General features: G+C 50.1%; 9 protein-coding genes across 9 annotated transcripts; 5 read left to right on the top strand and 4 right to left on the bottom strand.

The window, feature by feature from the left end:
- Window positions 1-1,834: 1,834 nt before the first annotated feature.
- BDZ99DRAFT_565664 (uncharacterized protein) lies at window positions 1,835-3,547 on the top strand. The gene is made up of 3 exons (XM_033727500.1): window positions 1,835-1,921; window positions 2,000-2,280; window positions 2,353-3,547. The coding sequence occupies exons 1-3, from the start codon at window positions 1,874-1,876 to the stop codon at window positions 3,269-3,271; spliced, it is 1,248 nt and encodes a 415-aa protein (XP_033582691.1). The 5' UTR covers window positions 1,835-1,873; the 3' UTR covers window positions 3,272-3,547.
- A 2,514-nt stretch (window positions 3,548-6,061) lies between these two features.
- Window positions 6,062-7,574, top strand: BDZ99DRAFT_457695 (kinase-like protein). Its single transcript, XM_033718744.1, has 4 exons — window positions 6,062-6,321; window positions 6,377-6,672; window positions 6,727-7,047; window positions 7,102-7,574. Exons 1-4 carry the CDS (start codon window positions 6,223-6,225, stop codon window positions 7,493-7,495), a joined length of 1,110 nt encoding a protein of 369 aa, XP_033582690.1. The 5' UTR covers window positions 6,062-6,222; the 3' UTR covers window positions 7,496-7,574.
- Window positions 7,575-8,666: 1,092 nt separating this feature from the next.
- Window positions 8,667-9,563, top strand: BDZ99DRAFT_493706 (uncharacterized protein; the record flags this gene model as incomplete). Its single annotated transcript, XM_033723255.1, has 2 exons — window positions 8,667-9,112; window positions 9,159-9,563. The coding sequence occupies 2 exons, from the start codon at window positions 8,667-8,669 to the stop codon at window positions 9,424-9,426; spliced, it is 714 nt and encodes a 237-aa protein (XP_033582689.1). The 3' UTR covers window positions 9,427-9,563.
- Window positions 9,564-10,138: 575 nt separating this feature from the next.
- On the bottom strand, window positions 10,139-11,134 carry BDZ99DRAFT_457693 (ankyrin). Its single transcript, XM_033718743.1, has one exon. It carries the CDS (start codon window positions 10,935-10,937, stop codon window positions 10,302-10,304), a length of 636 nt encoding a protein of 211 aa, XP_033582688.1. The 5' UTR covers window positions 10,938-11,134; the 3' UTR covers window positions 10,139-10,301.
- A 2,245-nt stretch (window positions 11,135-13,379) lies between these two features.
- Window positions 13,380-13,811, bottom strand: BDZ99DRAFT_350395 (kinase-like protein; the record flags this gene model as incomplete). Its single annotated transcript, XM_033714503.1, has 1 exon — window positions 13,380-13,811. A coding segment is annotated over one exon (432 nt), but the record flags the coding sequence as incomplete, so codon positions are not given.
- A 1,336-nt stretch (window positions 13,812-15,147) lies between these two features.
- BDZ99DRAFT_565660 (uncharacterized protein) lies at window positions 15,148-16,881 on the top strand (the record flags this gene model as incomplete). The annotated part of the gene is made up of 1 exon (XM_033727499.1): window positions 15,148-16,881. One exon carries the CDS (start codon window positions 15,148-15,150, stop codon window positions 16,879-16,881), a length of 1,734 nt encoding a protein of 577 aa, XP_033582686.1.
- A 52-nt stretch (window positions 16,882-16,933) lies between these two features.
- Window positions 16,934-18,019, bottom strand: BDZ99DRAFT_457691 (uncharacterized protein). Its single transcript, XM_033718742.1, has one exon. It carries the CDS (start codon window positions 17,742-17,744, stop codon window positions 17,022-17,024), a length of 723 nt encoding a protein of 240 aa, XP_033582685.1. The 5' UTR covers window positions 17,745-18,019; the 3' UTR covers window positions 16,934-17,021.
- Window positions 18,020-23,590: 5,571 nt separating this feature from the next.
- BDZ99DRAFT_405971 (acyl-CoA N-acyltransferase) lies at window positions 23,591-24,673 on the bottom strand. The gene is made up of 2 exons (XM_033716439.1): window positions 24,252-24,673; window positions 23,591-24,197 (listed from the first exon to the last, which is right to left on the bottom strand). The coding sequence occupies exons 1-2, from the start codon at window positions 24,655-24,657 to the stop codon at window positions 23,884-23,886; spliced, it is 720 nt and encodes a 239-aa protein (XP_033582684.1). The 5' UTR covers window positions 24,658-24,673; the 3' UTR covers window positions 23,591-23,883.
- Window positions 24,674-25,482: 809 nt separating this feature from the next.
- On the top strand, window positions 25,483-26,133 carry BDZ99DRAFT_349441 (uncharacterized protein; the record flags this gene model as incomplete). Its single annotated transcript, XM_033714486.1, has 1 exon — window positions 25,483-26,133. A coding segment is annotated over one exon (651 nt), but the record flags the coding sequence as incomplete, so codon positions are not given.
- Between the last annotated feature and the right edge of the window lie 992 nt (window positions 26,134-27,125).

The following is a 27,125-nucleotide window of genomic DNA, read 5'->3' as shown; positions in this document are numbered from 1 at the left end:
GATCGACGCAAGTAGTCTGATAAGGTTGATAGCCTTGCGGCCATGCTAGATGGTAAGCAGGGGCGCAGCAGCCTCCACTAAACTGAAATGGGGCAGAGCTCATTTGAATAATATCACAGCCAACAGATGGCAAGCCTAGGTTACTGAAAAGAAAGTGTTCACGCACGCTTTGCTTGCTTGTTTCTGAATGCTTGAGTTTGGGTAGCACCAAGTTGACGACGACCATGAAAGTCAAGGGAAGGTGAATGATTCTTCGGATCTGGCTCTTCAAAGTCACTCGGCGGCTCCGATGAATTTATCTACGGCTTGCTTGTTATCAGCAAGCCTGCTGCATACCAGCGGTTTGCTCATCAGCGGAGTTTCATGATAGTATTACGATACGACGTTGTTCCTTCCTCCAAGGGCCCACCCTTGGACTTTCGCTGCTTTTAGCGAGAAGATTGAGCCTCTAGCACATATCGTCATGAGGCTGGAAATAAGGTGTAGACCCCAATTAGCCTACGATTCCACCGCAGTGAGCCGATAGGTTGGACCAGGGATTGTCACAATGTGGCGTGAATGGTATATCTAAAGGCTGTGCTCAGGGTCCACCAATGGTTGTCAAACTAATCTTTCCCAGCAGGTGTCGCATGCAATGTCGCATGTTCGTCACTTACAAATGGCGCAGCCTTCTATTCACATCCTACAGATTTACGATCGTACAAAGACTAGGGTCAGAGATCTGATCAGACTCATTTCGGTAATGGGATGATCCACCATTTCTCTGCGCTTCCTAGGTGATTCTATAGAAAGAGATACTTAATTGAGCTTTATGGATTCTTTTCTAGGTCCATCCAGCGGCGAGATATCCAAGAGAAGATGATGCGGCAACTCAGTTCGACGCTGAAGATCCAAGCCTGGACGCGATATTCTCCGCACGGCTATATCCCGAGTACCAAAACTGCCGTAGACGTCATCTAAATTCCTAGGCCCTTTGCGTATCCCGGGTTCCTATGTGGGTCTAAAAATCCTCCGTTACAATCTTGCTCCACTGGTCTTGGCCCCTATCTGTACCCCGGGGTAAGGACGCCCACATTTTGCGCAATGCCCCCATCCTAGACGGAAGGAAGCAGATAAGTGAAATCAGACTAAGTTGAGTAGAGCAAGTATGCTTGGTAGTGGGCAGTTCGCGGTTGGCCATGAGGCTCTTAGTCCCTAGAAGGGTTAGAGAGTTCTTCCTTAGGGAGGAGGCTCTGTTGGAAGTGGATCTCTCAAGAAGAGTCTGCTCATCTATTCTCAACTACGTCAGCGAGAACGACAAAATTTCATGAACGGAGACATCTTGTGGCTATGTCGGCAGCCTGTGGAGTAGAGGTATATAAATCGTTCTCCGGTTCGCCCATTCCTCCTCATCTCACAGCACTATCATCTCACGATCTCTCATCAACTTTTTCCTTTCCAACGTGTTCATTGTCAACTCAAAACAATCAAAGGGTACGATCTTATACGAACCCTCTAGGCCCCCTTTCCGTCGTCAATATTCCACGAACATGTTTTCAAAGCTTTTCGTAGCTCTCTCGCTATTAGGTTGGTCTTTGCTTATCCCTTCGCTAAATAGCAAAGCCTAATAGTAGTGAATATAGGAAGCAGTCTAGCGTCACTTATATTCCAGCAACGGGACGTGAATGACTTCTGTTACGATTCAATCGCCGGCACTCAAGATCTCTGGACCTCAAACGACGTCGGCATCTGGTTCCAGACAATTACTAACCAATATGGCGTCAAGAATGGCGTCGCTACTACGCCATGGGATGCGAACATACAAAGTACGTTGAAGAGATACGCACCAGGCCAGAACAGCTTTGAATGTCGTTCGCTGGGGGAAAGGTGCAACATGGCCTTTAATGAAGAAGACTGCAAGGTGGCTGGTGGAATGGGATATGTAAGCCGAATCTTCTCAAGTTCAACCCCTTCTCCCATACACAGTACCGTTTATGCTAACCTTCTTCATTGCGAGCAGTTCGTGCTGTGGGCCATGCAAAACTACAGCAATTATCTCGTGCGCATGGTGTCAAATATCGGCAATGTCCACGGCGCAGTGACGGGATTTCTCTCCGGTATGCCTGAAGTGTTCACAGATGACGGAGATGTCCCGAAAGACAACACTGTTGGCTCGATGAGCATACTTTCCACTTTCCTTCCTGCCGCAGCATGGGCCGTACCCGAAGCAAAATTCGTTGGCGCCGGTGTCAGTCTCCTAGGAGGCGTCTTTGGTGCTTTGGGAACGAATCCACCGCAATTGTGCGCTTCGCCGAGTTCCATTCCCTTGCCTTATGCTCGTCTACCTTAATAGCACTTAACATTGATACACAGACTCTTCGACGAGTTCGCTCAAGCATCAGACGCCCTCAGTCAATCCATCATCTCTTTACAAAATGCCATCTACACCATAGCAAACGACACTCTTATCGCAGTCCCGAGCAACGCCCCCGGCTACGTGTACGCCAGCGATGCCCAACAGCTGCCACAGATCCTCATGGACGGCGTCTTCGCCGCCGACGTCACCTCAGCCATTGGCCTCAACCCGCCCGAAATGATTGCCGCGCTGTCTAGCGTCGCCATCAGCTGGCTCTGGAACCACAAAAAGGTAGCTGTCATCAAGATCAACGCCGCGCAGTTTGGCGCCGAAGTCTGCGGTGCTACGCCGCTGTGGGGAGAATACACGCGGTGCGATGGCGATGGTAACGCGTACACGCTCGCGCAGTTTGATCCGTATGTCAAAAACGGCCAGAAAAGATCTGCGGAAGGCGAAGCCGATGGCCTGAAAAAGCGACTCCAGCATGCGTACCACAACATTAAAGACCCCGCGGACGGCGTGAGAGGCGTGAGAGGTGTGGAAAAGCTGAGCAACTGTTTTCTCACGCTCGAGCAGGTCGTGCTCTCGAGCGAGTTCACGCAGAGCGTCACCAAGGCTTGGAGGTCGGAGTTATCGGGCGGCGATATGGTCTCGAGACTGGAGGCGAATGGTGGGTCCCAGGGCCAGGCGGAATTGTCTACGGCCTTCAACCTCCCTGTGTGCGATTTAACGCATATGATCCCGATAAACGCGGCGTATCTGAAGCGTGTAGGGAACGACGACGGGACTTGTGGTGGAAGCACGGATTGCTGGAAGAAGACGGTGATGTATCTTTGTGGGAATGCTAAGGATATGCCGTATCATGCGGATGGGATGTCCAACCCCGACGATGATGAGTGTTCAGGGGCTATATACTCCACTCTTCCGGACTGGTAGATGGGGAATTTGAAGAGCTTGAAGGGGAAAAGAAATGGAGCTTGGCCCTAGCGAGTCTGAGCACCGATGACGTTGATGGGCGGTTTGAATGCAAGAGATGAATCACGAGGAACTGGAGGTTCGGCTGCGAGAAGAATGAGAATTACAAGAGATGTATGTACTTTGATTTGATGAGGGATTCAATAACGACGGCTTGAAGAAGAATGGTTGTATCATATTTTAGGGGCAAGTATACTTCGTGCGGTTTTAGTCAACGTCTATCATATCACATCTGGCGTGTACGTTTTCCGCTTCATCTCCGACTATCTTACCGCGGTCTGACCCCCAACCACCCTCTTTCCCACGTGTTTAATCAAGCACCCACATGACCGTGAATCTCTCCTCCCCTAGGGTATATAAAGCCAATTTTCGTCTTTCTTTCCTTCCTCATGAACTTGGAGTTGGACCTTCACACAAACAGATAGTTTTCCATATGGTGGCAGCAAACCTGGATGATTTCCTCGTTCATTGTTTGGTTCGAGTGCTGGCAACAATGCGACCAAAAGCTGCGATGGAGAGCTGGAGGGTGCAGATCAACTGCCCATGTGTTCGTCCCATGGCTGTGGTGGTGTCGGGTGTGAAAAGCATGACATTGATGCGCCATGGAGTGGTGGGCAGGGGATATGGTGATGCTCTGAATCACGGAGAGGGGATCGTATCAAATAGAGATTGCTTTCAAGTAGTTTTGGGGAGCTGATCGGGTGAAAGTGATGATTTTAAAAGTCACTTACAGATGTTTATATTGGAGGGTATCTTCAAGCGGTAATGAGGAGGGGTAAAAGGGAAGGTGGCGAAGAGCAATAGTAAAGAGAGCTGCAAGCGTTGGGAAGTTAAAAGGTGAACTCCAGTCCACAACGCTCTCCATCAAGCTCAGTAATTCGACGATTTGATCCCAGAACACCACCAGCCATCATGTACGGCGACGGTCCGTTTTGCACCCCGAAGCCAACCAACCTACTCCATGGCAGAAAAGCAAGTTCCGAGAGGGCAGAGGAAACTTTATGCCCTCCCTCAGCACATGATAGCACGTGTGCAAAAGCGTGATGGATCTCCTGGAGAGAAGGAGGCATTTACTGCATGTTCAACCCACGTGACCAGTGCCTATCCAGTCCGCAACGAAGAATAGTTTGCATGTGGTCCCAGGACCTTTATATTCGGCCGGGTATATAATGCCATTCTTTCTTTTCGCGTACCTGTTCTTCAGTGGAGCTTCGGCGTGGGCTCGGGGTGGAAGTCTAAAGTTCTGTTAGATCAACAAGGTGGAATTCAGGGTTCCATGTGGGCTTTCAACAAAACAAAATTTCTTCATGAATGGAGTTGGAGGAGTTGGAAGAGAGGGTGGACGTCGGACTGACGATGCTCTCCATCACCCTGGATGCTTCTAAGGAGAATGAGAAACCTCTGGTCGCGAAGATGAGCGGTGTTATTAAACGGAAAAGATTGCAATAGAAAGGTGCAGCACGTAACGACAATTACAATCGTTGTCTAAAGGACCTGAACTTCAACAGTACGACCGGCATCGGGGGTTCCACGAGCGCCAGCGCTCTGCCATAGGAGCTATGACTACGTATGTTTGCACACTACAAGACATATGACTAACTCCTGTACGTTTTTGCTTTCCTGGATGTCTCTTATACCTTTGATAGATCACAGTTTGCGAGACAGATGGAGACTTAATACCTGGATGTTTGTGGAGACACGTGCACACAAATCATAGGGTATGGATGAAGTCATGAGAATAGCTCTGATTATTTGCCAAATACATGTGGTAAAAAGAGTCGCTGTCCGTTTTACGGCTTATGTCCGCAACTTGCAAGAGGCTCCCGATTCCAGCGTGAAATTCACTCGTTTCTAGAACTTCGACGCTATGACCCGTGGAAACGCCCCACAGCAAGAACCACTCATCCATCTAATAAGGCTGGCCATCCTAGGCCAAAAAGAAAAGAAGATCTTGCTTGGAAAGACCAGCTGGCTTAATACACGGATGGCCTCCCAGTTCTGGAATCAAAAGTCATCTTCGTCTGTCTGGAGGAAAACAAAAGATTGAGAAGTGATCCAGGGTACGGGCAAGCATATCAATAACTTTCTCCTTTTGGCGTGAGAGACAATATAAGATCGCTTTCAAAGAGTGGAACCGGAAGAACGCCATGGAAAAGCCAGCCTGCTCTAAAAGCCGGCTCTCTTGCATTGCTTGGTATAGCGACATTGATCCCAGTCATCTCAGCTCAATTAACACTCTAGGTACAGTTCAATGGCGCACTAGACGGCAAGGCTACCTTCGATAACTACCTAGAGGCTGTTGTTGTTGAGCCCCTTGTCGGTTTCACGGGTTCTCAACGTTTCGCGAAGAAAGAGGAAAGTGACATTGTGATGAAAAGGGGTTTATCAGTACTTTACGGGATTCTCTAACCGCGTACGATGAATACTGTAACTTGCTAATATTGGTGCGGCAGGAAAGTGGGTTTTATCTTATAGCGTTGTGCGTAGAATAGTACGGGCATTTGCGAGAGCATGACTCGGCTTGACCGCTTGACTATGACGAAAACAGTGTTTTCTCAGGTACCGATTGAGTTGATGGAATCCGAGATGTTAGTTTTGACATCTTAATTTTTTCAAGGCTGGGCAACGGTTAAGATCTCCCGACTACATCCCCACGTCGGTTTAAACACCACCACACTAAACCCAACACCGCCTAGCCTCTCGCGGGAACTGAATCACCACAAAGCCGAGGTGAGCAAGTCGCGGGGACCAAAGCATCAGACAACGGAGCTGCAGAGCCTGGGTCCAGCCATGCGCGTCTCTGATCTCGCTTTAGCGGGTAGCTACCAAAAGATTCATCCTTCATAGCTTCCGAATTCTCAATTCCTATCCATACCTTCCACAACTACATTGCGTCTTGAGCGTCGAGTATCATGGCAGGACCAGTTCGACAACCCATCGATATCTCCTCGCTGGAGAAGTACATTGAGAAGAATGTCGCTGATATCAAGACTCCAATTACTCTCAAGCAGGTACGTATACCATTCCCCCTTCTCGAACACCTAAATGCTGACACTTTGACTTCAGTTCGGCTTTGGCCAGTCCAACCCCACATACCAAATCACTGACGCGCGGGGATCCAAGTTTGTGATGCGCAAGAAGCCGCCGGGGAAGCTTGTATCGAAGAGTGCGCACAAGGTCGAGCGGGAGTACCGGATCATAAACGCGTTGCAAAACACGGACGTACCAGTACCCAAGACATATGGGCTATGCGAGGACGACTCGGTGGTTGGAACACCATTTTATATCATGGAATTTTTGGATGGAAGGATCGTGACGGAGCCGCATTTCCCTGGAGTCTCCCCCGAAGAGAGAAATGAGATGTAGGGTTGCTCGACTCTCAATGATGGTGAGAAGGATGCTAACGCGTATATCAGGTGGCACGATGCGGTACGAACATTAGCCAAGCTTCACAGGATAAATCCAGCCTCAATTGGACTTTCAACATTCGGAAAGCCAACTGGCTTCTACAATCGTCAAATCAACACCTTCACTCAACTCGGAGACGCACAGAGCGTTGCAAAGGACGTCGAGACAGGCCAGGCAGTCGGCAAGGTCCCACGCTTCGACGAGCTAGTTCAGTATTTCAGCGATCCCAAAAGCCAGCCGAAAGATCGGGGTAATCCAATCCATGGTGACTATAAAATCGACAATCTAGTGTACCACAAGACAGAGCCTCGCGTCATTGGAATATTAGAGTAAGCCACTTCCCAACTCTTTCTTCGTAAAAGTTCAATACTGACCCCTGATAGCTGGGAGATGGCAACTATCGGCCATCCGCTTTCTGATCTTTCGAATCTCATTGTACCTTGGACAATCACCGCCTTCGATACCTCCCGCCGGAACTCTCATCCCGCCTTCCACCCCTTCAACCATCCCGCAGGTCTTCCGTCTCGCGCTCAATGCATCTCGTGGTACCGTGATGTTGCTGGTTGGGACCCCGCCCCCGAAATCGCGTGGGGAACTGCCTTCGCTATGTGGCGAGACAGTGTCATTTTTCAAGGTATTGCGGCGAGATATGCGGTGCGTCAGGCGAGTAGCGAGCAGGCGAAGAATGTAGGAGAAGAGATGAGACCGGCCGCCGAGATATGCTGGAAACTGGTTGAGCAAGCGAAGGAGCAAAAGAGTCTGGCGGCGAAGCTGTAGGCTCTGGCAGATCGTTCACGTCTATGAGGACTTTCTCGGGATGCACTAATATGTATATCTCTATCGAATAAATTCAGGTTTGATTCGAAGTCTTGAGAAAATGCATGCTGATATTGTGTGGTCAAGTGGATGTCATTCGCTGAGTCATGCAAATCACACCAATCTCATATGATCATTCTCCCACGATTTTAGGTATGTCGGGGGGAGTATTTGGTTGCCGTTCCCTACCGCTAATTCATATCCTCGCCGCTCTGATTCCAAGTCTTCGGAAAATAGATGCTAGAATCACGTTGGTTTTGTGATGCCAATTCCAGAGCTCAAAAATCACGCCGCTACCATGTGATATTATTACCAGAACTTTAAGTATGTCGAGGGGCGTCTGTAATCATTGTCCTCTACCCCCAATCTATAGTCTCGCCTTTCTAACCTAAAGTCCCCGGAAATACGTGTAGCATCATCTAGATTCTATGATGTCGATCTCTAGAGCTCGCAAATCACACCGCCACCATGTGATTCTAATCCCAAGCTTTTGAGTAGGTCAGGGGTTGTCTTTGGTCACGGTCACATACGCCAAATTTGCAACCTCACCGCTTCAATTTGGCTTCCCCCAACTTCTTCTCCTATCCTTATCATCTTCTACCGTTAATCCCGATTCATAGCACTCGGGCATTCGTCTATGTACACCTTCTCGCAGCTGTCATGAGTGCTTCAACACACTATGAAGAATCCGAAGTCGACCGTTTTGGAAGATCTGAAGGCTCGTTGGGGCACCTCAGACGTCGGCATCTACAAATCTCATCACTCTGAATTGACGTTCAATACGTAGCCTTCATCTCTGTTCATCACTACTCCACCCTCGATCGCAAAGTTTCATCATTAGCACAGCCACCTATGTACACCATCCTACCGCCGTCTGAGGTCCCTCAGCCCATCAACCCAAACCGCGCGCTCACCTCTTTGGCACACCCGATCAACCCACTGAAACCACTCAGCCATCACCATCCCCCACCGCACAACACGCCAAGCCTCGTCGCCCAAATGTAAACAAAACCCCATCCTCGCGCCACCCTCCACCCTCCGCGCACCACACCTTCCACATATCGCACCAAAGCTTCACACAACGTACCACGCATCGTCACATCACACGCACACTCTCGCCCATCAATCGACCATGTCCGTATCATCCAACACAAGCACCGGCGCTCCCGTCAAAACATCCACCCTCTTCGCCGCCCTCCACCGCCCCACCAAAGCCCTCACCGCCATCAACCTCGAGCTCCGCATTTTCTGCGCCGACAACGAGCTCGCCCAGCTGAACGCCGCGTGTGCGGAGAAAAACGCAGAAGCCGCTAAGATGCAGGCGGAGGTCGCGAAGATGACCAAGAAGCACGGGGAGGCCGCCAAAGCGCTCAAAGAAGCGCACGCAGAGGTCCAGGCGAAGCACGCGGAGGCGGAAGAAGCCCGCGCGGAGGTCGAGCGCATTGGGGACAAGTTGGAGAAGTCGGAGAAGAAGCTGGAGGGAGCGTGCGCGGAGGCTGCGCGACTCGGTCAGATGTGTGAGGAAAAGGAGCGGATGTGCGAGGCGAAGCACGACGTTATCGTCGCTTTAAGCAAGAGGTATCACGGAAGTCCCTACGCGTTGTGCAGTTTGTTTAACGATTAGGTTCAACGCGGAGCTGGAGAGCGTGCAGGAGGCTGTGGGGCGCCTTGGCATGGCTTGTTGTGAGAAGGATGAGGAGATCGAGGCCCTCAAGAAGCAGCACGAGGGGGACGCAGAGGCTCTGGAGAAGAAGGACCAAGAGAGGGAGGACCTGCTGTACAATATGTACAGAAAGTGGGATCTACAGGCGGAAGCGTTGGCGCGGGCGCAGGAGGAGGTAGAGCGGTTGGTGAAGCAGCGTACCGCTGGATACAGGGCGATGCGGGAGTAGTTGTGGCTTTTGGGAGTACTTGTGAGTTTTGGCGGAACAATGGGTTGTCTTGGAGTTTATGCAGGATCGGTGGGGTCATCGCGGTAATTGTAATGGAATGGGTGAATTGGCTGGGTCTTCGAATTGAATTGCAAGCCTCATCGCACTGTTTGAAGTGCCTCAACATGTCTTCGGAAATCAAGATAAAACGTGACTCTGTGTATGCCTGTTTAATGAGCATGAGTAACCTTCCAGGAACGATGCGCTCGCCGCGATAATTATGACGGAGTGGATGAATTGGCTAGGTTCTTTTCTCGAATTGCAACCTTCATCGCACTATTTGAAGTGCCTCAACACATCTTACAAAATCCAGATCAATAGTAAATGTGTGTACACCGGTTTTAAGAGCCTAGGTAGCCTTCCAGGAAGTTGAAAGAAATGTGAATGTATGTATGTGTATATACCAGTTTGACGACGTCTGCCGTGCCTCAACATATCACGTAAATTCCAGATAAAACATGAAGCTATGAACACCGGTTTGAGAAGCCGAGGTGGCCTTCCAAGAATTCAAGTGAAATTTGAACCCGTGTATATCAGTTTGACGGCGTCTGACGTGCCTCGACAGCGTGTATGGGAACTGAACAAAATGGCAATCGGTGCGGGCTGGTTCGACGGTGTCTGACGTGCCTCGTCATTTTTTGGAAAATCAAATGAGAAGTGGCTATGGTGTACTGGGCTATCACTGTCTGACGTGCCTCAATATGTTTTGTGAAATGGGAAGGAGTGTGTATCTGTGTACACTCCTCTACCGATGTCTGACTTCCCTCCATATATTTCTAAGAAATTGCATAAAACATGGATCTATATAGTCTTCAAACCTCATCATAGAGGCGGTCTCATTGGAGGATATCCCACTCTTTACGTAGATAGTCAGCAATCTCAACGTGCCCAAGTTGCTCCGCATAAACCTTAGCATTTTGGTTCTTGTCGTCATTATCCCTGACACTCGCGCCGCGGTCTACGAGGAGACCTACCATATCCATGTTTCCATGTGAGACCGCGTGGTGTACGAGCGATTTCTCCGCCAGCACAGCGTGAACGTCAAGACCATGGTCGAGCAAATCTTTCATCAGGCCAACATCATTATAGTTGCATGCAGTCTGTATGATGTTGCAGTCCTGCTCAATCGTCCAGTCCTTATCAAAGCGGCGGACCAGATGGGCCATGATCTCGTTATGGGCACCTACTTCGGTGGTTGGGGCGGCCTTGACTGCCGTTGCGAGCGCATTGAAACCGTTCTTGTCGGTCACGGTGGGGTCGGCACCGCATTCCAGGAGGGTTATGACTGCGGAAGACGCGCCGACGTGGACGGCTTGCAGCAGAGCGGTGCGACCAGCTGACCCTCCTACCTCGTCAATGTCTATCTTGAAAGAGAAATCTTTATCCAGGTTTAGCAAGGTTGCTAGAAGTTCCTCTTGAGCTTTGGTCAGCTCTCCGCGCCATTGGTTGGCGGCCTGTAGGAGAGGTGTCATCTCGGATTCATCTTTAGCGTTGATGTCTGCTCCTTTGTGTAGTAATAAGCCGACAGCGATAGCATCTCTTCTTCGGACAGCTAGGTGGAGGGGGCTCGTCTTCGTACCGCGTCTAGTGATGTTGGTATCCGTGCCACCTTTTGTAGTGGAATGGAGCAAACATGCCAATGCGTTCCGTCTGCCAGTGTCCAAAGGCTCTGTAGTGGTAGTAGATCCGCTTGCAAATATCTTAATGAGAGGCGTATCGCCCACCAAATCTTTCGTATTCGTAATGGCACCAGCATAGATCAAGAGCCCAACTTGCTCTGCATATCCAGCAAAGTCGGCGTTCTCGATGGCTAGGTGAAGAGCAGTTTTGCCGTCTTTCGCGCGGCGAACGTTCACGTTCACCTCATGGCTTACGAGCGCTTGGACGCATTTAAAGTGTTGAGGGGTTCCTCCTGCTACAGCCCGCAAAAGTGGGATCGGATTCTTCTTCGACTTGGTTCCAGGATTACATCCCTCCGCTAGCAGCATTCGGACTGCCTGGGCATTACCCTTACCACAATGCAGTTCGAGCAATTGGTAAGACTTGTTGAACATCTTGGCTATGCTGACGCTATTCAATGCGCGCCGGGTCCTGTCGCTCATTGCGGATGTTGCTATCGAAGAGGCTCTCTCCCAAGCGCTATCCATGTAGACACTTGGGCTGATGCCAGCTCGAGGCGGCGTTCTTTTGGGGCTAGTGTATTGACTTGCTAGCTTTGGTTTATCTTTTGCGTTGGGCTTGTTCAAGGTCTTAACATTGGCTACGGATAACTTGGATATCTTCGGTAGCGGCTGGGAGCGGGTACGCCTTTGTCGTTTGTCAGATTCGAGATTTGAGTCCATTTCAGAGACCTTTCCCCGGCTGTCAAAGGCTAAGGTGAGAGCAATTTCTGCTGTAGGGGCATCTGGGATAGGATATTTATCCCGATCAAGACCGAGTTTAGGAAGGGTTGGCGATTGTAGAGGTGACGTGACTTCTTCAATCATGAAGGTGAACTCTTTCAATCTTTCAGGTCGCTGGCCGGTATTTCCGTTATTCGGTGTCACAACAAGCTCTTCTATAGTTCTAGCGATAGGACCAGCTCCGCTGAACGGTTCCAGCTGTAACGGTGGTGGATTGGGTCGATTGCCTCGTTCCCTTGCTGCTTCACACTCTTCCACATCTTTCGCTCCGTGATCTCGGCCCTGGAGCTGAAGGACAGAAGACTGTATACTACTTAGTAGAGGGATTCCGCAAGCATCAGGTAACTTGACAGTGTCGCTGTCGGGTTTGGCACCTTGCCCGGCTGTCGGAGACTGTGGGTAAAAGGTCGATGCGGCGGCTGGTGAAGTGAACATTCCGCGATCGAACATTACCATACTGTCCGAGGGCGGCGTGTCGTCTGCGATAGTTTCTTTCGTGATTAGCGCGAGTGTTACGTCTGTGACACCAAAGCCTTTAACGGAGGTTGAGCAATCGTGTGATAAGCGCGAGGCAAAGGGTTCTACGGCTGCTAACTCCATTTTCTGGTCGGATAGCCCACAGGGGGCAATCGTTGAAACATTATCAGCTTTTGGAAGAGTAACAGTCGTAGTCATCATCATAGAACTGCCTGTACCGGATCCTATGAGGTCGTAGACCTTATCATCGCCCTCGTTTTGGCACTCTGAGATGCAGCTAAGCGTTCTGCTTAGGCTGTTGAGACAAATCTCTTCCTCCGCGGAGGAAAAACTGTCCTCTGAGCCAGAACTGTCGTCGATTATATTGAAGAAGCTTTGATCCGGGTCCCCATCCTCATCTTCTTCCGAGCTGCTTTCTACTACGAAATAGCCGCGACCAGAATCTTTAGCGCGATGTCGGTTTGAACTCCCGAGCCGCTCACTCAGATCATCTGAGGACTCATTGTCCGACTCGTGTGGGCTTTCAACGAAAGTTCCGGGGAGTGTCATGGAGGGGTATCTGAGAGAGCTTGCTGTGTACTTGGGTGGGATGGAAGTGCTTTCCACGACACTAGATGCCCAGTTCAGTATAGATCGGCTTTCATTAGCAGTAATAGAAGGCTTGTCGGAATTATCCTCTGCAAGATAGGCCTTCACAGTATCTCTGGCTGGTGCAGAGTGCTCATGGTGTGTTATCGGTTTATCGTACAAAAAGGTCCGAGTAGTGAACTCCTCCAGGCATCGTGAACAACTGAAAACCTCTAGGGAGCCTGATTCCAGCATGGCCTGCATTAAGTCTTTTGAATCGTATCGATCTCCGGGCTCCTTCTCCAATAGAACCTGAATCCATTGGAGCGGCGCGTTGTCATGCTTCGGACCACGATTTCTCCTCGTAAGAATGGAGATCCAGTCTCTTACCGCTACCGAGTTGGCGTGGACATGATTGGTGCTAGTTTGGTCTTTTCTTGCTCGGTCATGAAGATGCGTCCTAAAATCTGAAACAGTACTTCCAAGGAGTACGGTGGCCATCTCTAGAAACACAACGCCTAGAGACCACATATCGCTAGCAGAGTTTCGTTTCTGTCGTTTTGCAACCTCTGGGGCCATATAAAACTCAGTACGGGGGATATTTCGGTCCTGTGTCGTACTCCTGCCCTTGGAGTGGTCATACGCCGTTCCAAAATCACTTATGTATACCGAGTCGCCTTTGACAAGAATGTTTTGGCATGTGAGGTCGCGATGCCGGAGCTTGCAGGTATGGTGCAGGTAATGAATAGCCCCAGAAAGGCAGCCGAAGTAATTTCGGAGCGACATGCGTTTCGGTTCATGGATTCCTTCTGGTCTTTCGTCGTCCAAAAACTCACGCAGATTCCCATGAGCAACGGGTTCCATTAGATATGCGATATAATCTTTGTCGGTGTATGACCCAATGATTCGAATGATATGCTGATGAGAGAGAGATTTCAGGATACGGATCTCCTCAATAAGAGTGTGCTGGTATCGCCGATTGGCTGCAGAGTCTTTTAGACGAGGAACTCTTTTTCTTGCAAAGCGCTTGCAACTCAGTCTGCTATAGACAAAGTCCACTGACCTAGTACACTGGTTAGTAAAGAGACATACCGGCCTCGAACGACTGTGGATGTCAACCTCGGAATGAGTATACTCACCCGAAGCCCCCCAAGCACATCCCTGCGCCGGTGTTGTAATGATCATCTCCACTACCCTCCAAGTTCACGTGCTCATCCCTGTCCTGCTCAATCCGAGAAGCAGCTGTTAGAACGTGAGGTTGGAAACGTAGGAAGGCTTCCCGCAGGCCCTGTTCGGCGAAGAAGCTAGGAAATGTCTTCGCTTGGAATGGGAGATAACTGTCGGTCAAATTCGATGAACAAAAGTCCGACATGAGATGCAACGCCTTGATATTCCTGAGAACGGTGTAAATTCGTGGTCGGCGACACCATTGGGCTTTTTCCGCTTCTCTTCCATAACATTGGTCGATCCATCTTAGATACTCTGCTATCGTAACGAAACGTTCGGGTGCAATCACGGTTATTGCTGGAGGAGTAGAAAGCTGGCTTGGTTCACAAAGTGTTGCGAGGTATTGGTCAACGCGCTCCTCATCAGGATTGTAACTTGGCGTACACTGAGTTGACTTCGTGTCTTCCGGGGTAGGGTCTTTCCGCCAGGAGGCGAGTACGCGCCTAAATGGGGCAGACATCAAGCCAACTTGTGACACTGTAGTGAAGTGGAAGATTTTGGGAGAGGAGGCTGAGAGAATTATCGTGAAGACCCCGGGAGTGAGCGCTCGTTATCAGGAACTTCGCCCTGCGTTAATAGCGCGGGCATAAGTGACAGAGCAGGCTCAGCTTGTTCCCCCCTCTCTGTGTAACGTAAAGCACAGCCAATAGTTGACTGACGTGGCCGCCTTCTGCCAGGGGACTTAGTGGTGGGCGGTATGACATTGGCGGCCAATGTAGATGATAAGAAGGCTGAGCGAGCCCAACGATCGTCAAGGTACAGCCTTCTCGCAAGGCTGAGAAGCCTGCATCTTTATTCGTTCTAAAACTCGTTGCCTGAATCTCAGCCTTCCTGCCAGGACTAAAGTTGCATTTCAGCTTGCGGCTCAGGACGGTCTTTTAGCATATTCGCTCATATTTGGCCTTGGTTTTCCCACACGATTCGAGTCCCATAATTTGGGCCGCACCCATCACACAAGGCTCACATCAAAGCCCAATAATATTTTTCTCCTCCAAAGAATCAAGATACAATGTCCGGACTTGAGATCGTGCCCCTGGCAATACAGTCCTTCCAACTCTGTATCCAAGCATACCAGTTCTTCTACACAGTGGGCCACATGGACCAGGAGGTTGATCTTGTGCGATCGAGATTGCAGTGGGAACAATATCGGTTGGTCGAGTGGGGGCAACGGGCTGGATTAAACAAGACGCCAGACAATCGTTTGAACTGGAGTGTTGCATGCGGGCTTTTGGAGCAGCAGCATGCGCTCTTGACTTCAGCAGACAAGCTCAAGCGTCTCTACAATTTGCAAGTGCAAGAAGAAGAAGAATTGGTACACCCCAAGAACGTTAGTGTAGCTAGCGAACTAGATTTCCCCGATTCGGGGATTGGGAAGTTGGTCGCGAAGCTCAGGCCAGATATATACACCACATCTGCTGCCCAAAGTGTACGGATTGGCGGCAAAGCATTCCGAAGACTTCGTTGGGCCACCATTGGCAGAAAACAAGCGGACCGCGTTATTCAAGATATTGCTGAGCAGAACACTCGACTGTGGCAGCTGTTGGACTCTGCAGAACAGCTAAGTCTTCGCAATGGGGTTGACGCATTGCTACGAGACATCATTTCCCGAAGCAATAGCACCTCTGAAGTCGAGACGGTACAGCAACTACTCAATCCTGGCCAGGCTATTAGCGACAAAGCTCTTGCGGCAGCTGCTAGTTTGAAGCAGATTCGACTTACGATAGGCGTCGACAAAACGGATGATGAAATTCCGCCACAGCTCACTCGTCTTGTGAAGGAAAAAATGCCAGTTTTGAAGAGACTGAAGGCTCGGAAGGTCAAAGCCAAGACTCTCGTAGGAATTGAGACCGGAAAATATGATGGAGAGGACGTCGTGATAGAGTGGAAAGTCGTGGATAAACCCGTCTGGAAGGATTTCCGGCAGCAAGTCGAGGCTTTAGCCGTTCTGCTTACAGCATTGCAAGACTCTTCCTTCCACGCTCTATCGTGCATCGGATACCTGCCGTGGGAAGAAAAGGAACGATACGCTATCGTGTATGAGCTTCCACCGACAATGATGGAAGGGCCAAGCACCGGGCTCAAGTCGCTCTACGAAGTGCTCGGGGAAGAACCCAAAGTCTCACTTTATCAGAGAGTCCAGATAGCTCTCGACCTTTCCGAAACGTTGCTGCAGCTTCATACTGCCGGATGGCTTCACAAAGGCATTCGCTCGGAGAATGTCAGGTTCACAATACCCGAAAAGGCGAAAACCGGCTCTCTACTGGAAAGTCCTATGTATCTCGTAGGCTATGAGTACTCGAGGCCAGACACCACAGGAGCTGCTTTGATGACAGAGCTCCCTGATACAAATCCCTACGCTGATTTGTATCGCCACCCACAAGCACGCGGTAACCATCGGATGCGATTTCATAAGCGGTTTGATGTATATGCATTGGGGTGTGTTTTGTTGGAACTCGCGCTGTGGAAACGTATTGTGGACGTCCAATCTGAGTTCACTTCGCATGATCTTGGCGCTGCTATTTTGAAGGCGGAAATAGACAAAAAGGATGTTGACCTCCCGGACTTCCTCAAATTTGGTTCTGACCCGGATCAAGTCTTGCATGTCCGCCATAGTGCTGGCAAGGTCTTTACAGATGCAATCATAGCATGTTTTTCTCCGGAAGGCGGGTCTGGAGATGCATCGGAATCATATTTGGGAACTCAGAAGGCGGTCGTTGATAAGTTGCGTAGCTGTCGCTGCTGATCAGTATATTGGTATGATGGTCAAAGGAATGGACCAATGTTTCTGTTACGGTATTAGATAGTGCTTTCTTGGAATGTGAGGGGCCATATTTATTAAATCTTTCGATTAAATGCACATGTATGTACAGATTCTCTGAACAATCAAGGTATCGCAAAACGCAACGCTGCCATAGCTTTGCTTAAGTCCGTGTTCCATCCACGCGCCGGGCCATATGAGATCCTCTTATTCCTCGCTTTGCCCTCGTTGATCAAAGCCTGCATCAACGGAGAGCCCTTCGTCACGGACGGGTAAGCATCAAACTGGACCTCCACCACCGACGGAATCTGCTCCAGCACATTCTGCACGAGGTCCTTGCAGAAGAACGTGTAGAAGTCCTGGCCGGCACGGAACCCCTCGAATATCTCATCCGACGCCGGATCGCACTCCGCGAATATTTTCAGCAGCCGCCCTTTCGTCATCTGCTCCAACCCAAGCCGCGCATCCACAACCCAGCACTTGGGTGGCTTTGTCCACCCAGGCCCAAGCCTCAGCTCTATTGTCTTTATCAAGGCGCGGTAGCGTGGGGAGAGGCGGACGAGGAGTGGCTTTTTAGTGTGGAAGAAGCGGCCATGGATAGGGAAGACACGGAAGGTATTGCTGCCGAAAAAGCACTCGGCCGCCTCTACGTGCATGCGGTGGCTCACGAGGAACAGCCTGAGGCGCGGTGCAACATAGCGATAGTTATCAGGTTCAAGATCAACCGTCTGGGGCAAGACGAGGACGCGGTCGAGAATCTTTAGACGCAGCTCGGCGGGGAGGTCGAAGAAGCGGAACGGCCGCACGTCCGTTCGACGGCGAGACGATACGGACACGGCGCCGTCCATGGGGTTTCACAGAGGCGGAGGGAGGTCAAGAAGGAGGTTGGCTCCAAAGCGAGCGCAAAGGCTGCTTCAGAGGGAGTTTATGCATCCATCGTGGCGGCGTTTGTGGGTGCGCGAAGAGGTTTGGGTCTTGCGAAAAGGTTTGTATCGGAGCTACGGGACCACGTCAACCCAGTAGGAGGGGCTTGGGTTCTTGGGAGCAACGATTCGATCTCCCCAGCTAATACAACTCCAGGCCCATGGGAGAGGGGTGAGGAGTCAAATTTCGAGAATCTGGGTGCAACTTTCTGAGGAGAGAAGAGAGTCTGAGATTTCGCGAACGAGATGCGATTTTCGCGCTTAGTAAGCTAAAAGAGCTAACCGAGAATGGAGCACTGCACGTGACAACGACGACGTCTCGCGAGCAGTATCATTAGAAGCTACTGTCAGGCCTTGCAAAGGTAGACACCCTTTGCATATCCTTTTAGCATATCCCTTCGTTGGTACATCTATATAATTTCACAGATTCCGTCGTTGTACTTCAGATCACGCTTAGCATAACTAGAGCGCTTTGTAGTGTGGTAGGCTGCACAATTAGGTGCAATGACGACTAAAGCATCCAGGAGCTGACGTGAATTTTCTCTTCACTTCCACCTTCTCATACATCTAGAAACTGCTTGGATTCATGATCAATAGCAAGCATGTCACATACCAGCACTCGGAAGAGCACCCGCATCTTGCTGTGCCACATTTGGGAGTCATCCAAGTGTGCAGCGTACATATCACCACTCCGAGCAGTGAACATGGGTGCCCGTATTGTGGTGGTGTAAAGCGGTGTAAAGCGGTGTAGTGCACGCAGAGCACCTAGGTGGGAGGAAGAGGAGGAGGAGGTACAGTGCACGCGGTGCACGCAGTGCACGTAGTGCATGTAGGCAGGAGGAGCAGGTGCAGTGCATGCAGGTAGAAGAAGGATTGATTAAGGCGGCGCCCGTAAGGGCGCGCAGCGTAGCTGCGTAGCTAGCTACAAGAAGTGGTGATGGATGGTTGATGGAGCTCGCCGCAGAACGGCAGCTAGAGCCTAAGGGCCGGAGCGGCGCATCGCCCTCCGCAGGCACGTGCCGTAGGCCACGTGCCTATATCTTTACAGGTACCGTTCTACCTCACCACAGTATGCGGCTTCCTGAAAGTGACATCATGACTAGATGCGCGTATATATCATTTAACTGTGGGAGAAAAGACTGACACTGCTATAGTATAAATTTATGCAAAGTAACTTCAGGAAGTTTATTAAGCCTCTATATCCTAGGTTAAAATTAGTAATTATAGTATTATTAAAGTTTTTATTTATAGATAATAGCTAAGTATATATAAATAGGGCTAGCCCAGCTCTAATTTAGTAAAGTAGTTACTAGGATTAAAGCACTGCAATTAATAAAATTATTAGAATAAATAACCCACTTCTATTAGTCGCGTAAGTGTTATAAGTAAGACTTACCACGCTAATAATTCTACTGCCTACTACCTCCTTCGCGAAACAGTGCAGGAAGAGGTTCCCAGCTTTGCTCTAGGCGCAGTTTTAGATCTACCTCTGCTATATGTAAGGGCCGTAGGCCTGAAACAATAGATTGTATTAAGTACAAGAAGAATTCATTAAAGATCTAAACTACGAATACACGCTGCCTATATACCTCATTGTCGAGAGAGTGATGCAACCGTCCTGTCCTCCTCCGTACGGTATCGTCGTGCTGCACCATCGTGCTTGTGTTGTAATGTCGTGCTGCATCGCCGTGCCGCAATGTGAAAGAGGCTTCGTAGGAGGCTACGTGAAACGGAGAGGATGCGTAGCCAATTGAGCAGCCGTTCGAGCGGCTAGATCGTGAGAACACGTGTTAGTGTACGGTTTGATGAATCGGACAGGGTGGGGCAGCCTAGCCGATTCCTAGAAATAGAGATTCAATCTTAGAATAGGTCCTGGTGACGGCTTGTAAACCAGGACGGATAACGTGAACGGAAAGGATGAATTAAGGCGTTACAAATTGGACGGGGTGGAACGGCCTGGCCAGTTTTAGTATAGAATTCAGGTTCTTAGAATAGAACTGATTCTATGCTAAGTTCGTAAAACCGGCAGGCTGCACGAGTTGGATAGGCTATACGAATTGGCACTGCGTTGGTTCGAATTGACGTGAGGGACGAGCCGAGCCTTGTGAGGTAGTCAATGAGAAGAAGTCCAGGGCGTAGCCCGTGACACTATACCTCTTTCTTCTAGCTATTACGCTTTTCTTGCTCTCGCCGTTGCTAGTACTGTTGCTGCGGGCTTCTACAGTAGCGCATGCCGTCTCTAACTGCCGCCATCGTGGGGGCAATTGGAAAGACATTGTGGGTGCCTCTATGGCGGCACGGGTATCGGTAATGCGGTCCTGGGGAGAGGAAGCGGATCCCGTGGATTCTGGCCTAGTCTCGTGAGAATAGACGGACTCAATTCTCTGACACCACTATAAAGCATGAGTAACTCCACCAATCTCTCTTGTACATGTTACCCATTAGTCTCCCGCCCGGGCCTTGACTATTTCCATCGCCACTAGACCCCCAATCCAATGGCGGAGATTGCCCTGGGAGTGGAGTTGGCGTACATTCGACATTGGGGAATCACCGAAACAGTCTTCCTAATATGCAACGCGATCCTTGTTGATGCTGGTGGGAAGTGTACTGGTCCAATCCACGACGCTGCTATGTATGATAGTACCGGTACTCCCGTGATTCACGCCGGCCTACTTCAACGGTCCCACCCATTATACTATCCATCCTCAGATTCCAATCATAGTATGATAAGATATTAGCGGGCTCAGTCTGCGGCTTGTTGTGAGAGGGGGGTTTTCCGCAGGTATTGAAGGCCGTTTGATGACATGGAAGCGTCTTTGCTGTGGAGGGTTCGCTCGCGTGTATGGTTGAATTGGTTGAGCCGGGTTCGGGCGTGGTTTAGGGCATGAGGCCACCGGCTCCTCCACAATTGAAAGTTGCTACTGCTACTGTTAGTATTCATCCCGTTGAATCGGTGATCCAGAAGTTTGGCCCTGGCACTCACCCCGCTTTCCCGCCTTCCTTGGCCTCTGCCTTGCTTCTCTACACGTTCGTCCTCTTCCCTTCTGTCCTCGGCCGACGCTGTGATTTTCTGTGTTTGGTCCAATGAGGCGCGAAATACTCCCACGGCCTTGCTTTAGTTCTCTGTCTAGTGCTTGAGTGTTTGTAGGGGGCCGGCCAGCATTGGCTGGTACTGCAGCGTCCCTAGCTGGATCGCTTGCCGGTAGATCTCGAGGCTTGCCCCTCACGGGCAATGGCTCACCCATGGCTTCCTGACCAACATCATCTCCGCCACGTCTATGACGGCGTGGCTGAGACGCGGGTGCCTCCCGCTCGTCTGGTTCTACTCTGCGTGGTCGGCTTGAGGCGGCAGGATTCCCGCTTCTTGGTATCCGTCGGACCTCCCCTTCGTCGATTTCGTACGGATCCCTAGTATCTCGAGCCCGTCTATCCCGCTGCCGTCCGTCGTCGACCGGGGGACTCTTCTGCCGCCGCGTGTGGGAGGATCGGGGAGGAGGGCGCTCGTCGTCGTCAGACTCGTCAGAAATATATCGCGGATCTGGGACTCCGCGACGGGCTCCACCTCTAGGAGCCGCTAGTGGATCGACGACTACGGGTTTCTAGCGGAGCGGGTTCGAACCCATCGGCGGGGGAGGTATGATATCGTCTAGAGGAAGTCTGTCAACTCGAGGGCGATGGGCGGTACGTCTGGTTTCGTTGTTGGGGCGGTAGGTTCGCGGTGGAGGGGCTCGCTGATCATATCCATCGTCGATGTCATCGTCGTAGTACTCTCGAGGTCGTGGCATGGTGTGGTGAGCATTTGCGTGCAGTCCAGTTGAGAAGTGGCGTCGTAGTTTATTTATGTGTTGGCGTAAGGACTGAAGCGCGTGACGTCGTCACGCTGCACAATGGCGTAGCAAAACACTTATTGTGCTCAATTATACCGCTCTCGGCGTATATGTGAGCACGATGGCTCCTTTCAGTATATATATAACATGAGTCCTGCCCTGCCTGCTTAACAAATATTGGAAAGCAGCATCGCAACTCCGCTGACCTTCCCGACCGAAACTTCATGCCCACCCGTTTCTCATCCTTCGTCATGAATCCGTCAAGTCAATGCAACATTGCGATTCAGCATCGATCATATATCATATCCTAAAGCAGCTCCTCTACGCTTCTTCGAAACTACATGACTCGTATTAGGATTCATCATATCCTCTCCATTCAAGAGAATAGCCTACCCGAAAGGACATAAAACCGCATCCCTTTGCCCATCGATTAGCTGAACTCCCAAAATCATTTTCGGCTCAATCCACTTACGTTGAAGCTATAGTCCCCTCGCACTCAATCAATGGATTCCTGGCCAGAGGTGAGCTATGAAAACCCAACAAGTTCATAATCACTGACGCAGCTTCTTCTGCTTCGGGAATAGCAATGCACATTGTGCCCCCGATGAAGGTTACAAATGCGATGCTGAAGAGCTTGGACAGGTGCATGATGTTGGGTGTTGGTGTGAATTAGCAATCTTATGAGGTGTGCATGGGGTCGAAAGACTGAAATCTCAAATTAGAGGAAAGTTCTTGCCAAAGTCGAAGAGTCAAAGAGAGTAGCCTGGGAACTTATAATGTCCACTTCGTCCAAAGATCCTCAGAAAAGGATCGTAGTACGTTACACCGGGGGAGCTGTCACCGTTCAATTCCAGACAAATTACTACCTGGAGGATATCAGGGAGCAGTTGGCACCTGCATGAATGAAAACATCAGATACTACCATCAAGGCTCGGCATATAAACCGTGATACGATATTCCAGGAGGATTATGGTTCCTTCTGTCCAGGTCCGAAGTATCACTGCGTTACCTCAATAAATAATATATATTGAAAGCTGGTTCAAGAAAGGCTATGGAGTGGGGTGCATTGCACATACTCCGTGTGATCAGTTCCAGATGAAGGTCAGACAACGGCAAGTATCGCTGATGCACACGCATGGTGGCAATACCCGTCTGTACTCCCCGTCTGTGTTGCCCAAGGTGCATATGCAAGGCAAGGGTCGCCAGCAAACAGTACAGATCGCCGGATATCGATACAAGAAGCCTTGGCAGCATCAAGGAAGTGCTACTATTCCCTTCGGACTCTGATGCGAATGGTATTTTCGTTCTGCAATGGTGACCTCCTTTGCTGGATGCAATAACTTCCAATATCAGAGTATCCAGGTCACGGCTTAAGGTGCTCCTAAACGCTTTCACGATTACGGCCGTCGAAATTCGTATTCATTTGCTTTCTGCTTTAATCAAGCATGTCTAAACTCGACCATCGAAAGATCTCGACTTCGATGATTCGCGATAGAGGAAAGACGGCACTAATCGCGCTTCTCACGTTCAGCACCATCAGTCTTGGTCTATTAAGTTATATCCAACATACCACCACGCCAGTTCGCATATCCTGTAGTAAGCGACCATTCTTCGTCCGTTCCGTACCGTTGTGTGTTTAAGAAGTTGACCTATTCAGGTGGTCTTCGATCATATGGCGAGACGTGGAAGCCCTTTCGCGCCTGGAGCCTCTTCATCGATTCAAACTCCACCATCGCAAATGCACAGTGGGCGGCATTTGACAGCGAACCAGGTTGGGTTGCATTGAGTCACACTTGGGCGGCGCAACATGCAACCTCTCCCGGTCTCAGTCTTCCGGACGACGAGAGTAAAGGACTATTCATTATTGATGCATACCATCAGATGCACTGTCTGGCATGTCTGATCCCTGTTCCTAATTATTGTCTTCAGTCGTCTAATTTCGATCAGATCAGTGTCCGATCCGCGATGTTGGCACTATGGGAAGGAGAGGAAACACCAACTTCTGAAATCCATTGGCGGCATTGTCTTGACTACCTGCGACAGGCTATCGAGTGTCGTGCCGATGATACCCCTCTCTCAACAAAACACATGGATGGGGCTATGAGACCGTGTAGGAGTTGGAGCAAACTGAATGATTGGGCAGAAGAACATTCCACATGTTGGAAAATGGAGCATAATCAGTGGGTGAGGAAAAAGAGGCCACCATGTTGATAGCACCTCTTTCCGGTTAGACCACCTCAACCACTCTTCTCCCAGGGCGTCTTATCTCCCTCACCATAGTCCTTCCCAACAGGCCTCCACATCAAGTACGCACGGTGATCCTCCCTTTGCCACTCCTCCCACTTTTCACTGGGATTCGGAATAGCGAAATCCAAGGGGACTTCCTCCACACATTCGAAGCCACAGTGCTCGTAAGCCGGCACAGCATACGGCACGGATTCGATGACTGTCTCGACGCCCATTTCGTCCGCCTTCTTGACGCCCCAATTGATGAGCATCCTTCCGATGCCTTTGCGGCGGTGTTCGGGGTCTACGATGAGTTGGTCGAGCTCTGCAGATAATCGAAACGTAAGCCTGAGTGAAGTAAAATTTCCGTTTGACATACCCAAGTGCGGCCTTGTCATCTTCTCCTTCAAAAAGCCCTTCAAACCGCCAATAAGCTTCTCAGCCCACAATTTCTCCTCCGAGCCCTCAATATGCCAAGACGCATTGAAAGCCTTCTTCGAACCTCCTCCCTTGTCATATCCTGTTGCGTTGACCTCCCAACACGCAGCTCCAATGACGTCTCCGGACTCAGCATCCGTCACTTTAAGCCAGTGGCAGTCTTGATTTCCCTTCCACATTGCCACTTGACGCGCTTTGGAGTCCTGGATAGCTGCTTCTAGAGTTGTGTGGATAGGGTTGAAGAATTTCGAGAAGGAGTTGTAGGGGCTGTGGAAGGCGCGGAAGAGGACGGGCATGATGGCGTCGAAATCGGCCTCTGAGGTGACTTCCGAGAGTTTGGGGTGCATATTGACCGAATTCCACTTTGCGAGCAGTTCACTAGGCTGCAGAGTCAGAGGTAGAGCGATCTTACGAAGGAGGGTCGTTTATGCGGCACGGAATAATAGCACGGGCCGATGGAAGGTCAGGTGCGTGGTGAAATCGGGTGCTTTACTGATCAGGCCTTTGGAAGTCAATTTGGACCTACCTCACCTCTTCGCTGCAACCTTGAAGCTTTGCTGGGTGAATTTTGGCGTCACACCGGAAACCGGTATCACAGGATTAATTCGCGCCGCTATTATGCTAGCGGACTTAGACATTACCGGGGGCAGTGATCTTGTGGGACCATGCTCATCGAATTCTCCAGCTTACACCTAGCCTCCAGGAAGCATAATGCGCGGGTGATTGTATAACCAGCGGTCTGACAGAATCCTACAATGAGGCATATCCACTCTGACCAGGTGCTCTGCAGCGTTTAATCCCAGGTACAACTTTACCCTTGCATGCCAATCCATATTCATTAAATACCAAGTATCTTAATACATTAGATAGTTCCAATTTGAGTGACACATCAAGGCAGTAGTCCATGGGCATATACCGGGTTCTCCGAAATGTGTGGAGCAGTACCTTCTCATAAGAGCATCTCTACACAAGCTCGGACGCGCTCATTCACTCCGCCACCAGAATCTTCAGTATCACCTGGTTGGAGCATTACGAAGATGGGATATTTGGTGCATTCAGTCATTCTCAGCCTTGGCATTTTCATTTCCGTACTCTTCCAAGTCTTTCTTCCTTCCCTTTCTCCCAATAGCGTCATAAGAAATGCCCTGGAGACCAAAAACACCGTAGACGTATGTGACCATTCACCCACATACTCGACTCAACTTCTATCTTTCGATCCGCTAGTCCTATACATCGACAACTTCCTGGACGCATCGGAAATCACCTATCTTCTTTCCCTTGGTCAACCACTGTTCACCCGCTCGATGATCACAGACCGCAAAATATCATCCGGCCGCACCTCCGACTCATGCTTCCTACCCGGTAACAACAGCATGGTTGCACGCATCAAACAGCGCGCAGCCCACTTCATGGGCGGCCTGTCCTTCGATGGCCTTGAGGCGGTGCAGCTAGTTCGGTACACCACTGGGCAGAAAGTCAATTTGCATTTCGATTGGCATCAGACACGCCCGTTGGACAGGCAGGGGAGGAGTTGCAACCGATTGGCTAGTTTCTTCATCTACTTGAGTGCCGATTGCGTGAGTGGGGAGACGTGGTTTCCGAATGTGACGGTGTCGAGAGATCTTTTTGACCGGGATGGATGGGCAGAGGAACGCATAAGGGTTTTGGAGGAGGGAAAGGGGATTGCATTTCTACCGAGGGCTGGGAGTGGTGTGTTCTGGATGAATCTGAGGAGTGACGGGACTGGGGATCAGAGGTCCTTGCATGCGGGTCTCCCCGTTGTAGAGGGCACTAAGGTCGGGATGAATATCTGGGTGAAGAAATTGCTAGAGTAATGCGGGACTTAGCAGGCATGAAGTCCAGAACCTATCGGTTTGTGGTTAATTATGCCTTCGCAAACTCTAGTCTCACCGATATACTTCATGCAACTACAAGTCTATCCTTTCTAAAATTGTAGATTCATCGGACATAATATTGCACATGTATTGGACAACACCGAGTCATCGGACACCGAAAATCAGTGTCAAGTACACAATGCGGGAACAAGTGAGGTAGTAGTATCGATAGCTCGTTCTGGCCAGCGAACGTCCCTAGTTTAAGCGATTCATCGGTGCAAACGTCGAAATGCAACCTCGAACACAGTCTAATACGACCGTAGTAGACCCCGTGGATACTCGGCCCCCGGGTATGGCCAGCATGGCATAAAAGGTTACACAACGCATGCAGGTGATGCACTAAAGATGAACACAAGATATGCATGTCAGCCAGGAAGGTATTGCCGTGAAGACCTTAGGCAATTAGACGACGACAAGTAAGGCTTTTCAGTCTCCATTGGTTGCAAACATGTGAACCAAAATCTTCTTCATATCGCAACACTTCACGCTCTTTTCAGCAATAATCCAGAGCACCCATGGATCCAAAGCAAGGCTCGTACGAACCTCTTCGCTCTGTAAACACTTATTCAGATGAAGAGATCGACTCATTTCCTCTCCAACGAGAGCGCAAAAATCATGGAACACAATACCTTCTTAGATTCGTGTTTCTAGCGCTCATAATGTCAAATACTGCGTGGCTTTGGCATGAGGTTTCGGGTAAAGATAAGAATACGACAGATGTATCTCGTACGTTTTCATTTAGTTCAAGGACCAAGCGGAAGCTGAAGTTCGCTGTAGAAGCGCTCTCGGACGAGACAATCTTGCGATCTCTTCATTGGTCTACATCCTACTCCGAAGAGAACAAGACCAGTACCAACATTCTTTGGAAGGCGCTATTTCCGCGTAAGTCACCCCGAGCTCTGCTCTTGTGAGCCAGGCCA

The sequence above is a fragment of the Mytilinidion resinicola genome (assembly GCF_010093595.1).
Source record: "Mytilinidion resinicola strain CBS 304.34 unplaced genomic scaffold BDZ99scaffold_2, whole genome shotgun sequence".
Taxonomy (NCBI): domain Eukaryota; kingdom Fungi; phylum Ascomycota; class Dothideomycetes; order Mytilinidiales; family Mytilinidiaceae; genus Mytilinidion; species Mytilinidion resinicola.
This window is presented reverse-complemented; position numbering and strand designations above follow the sequence as displayed.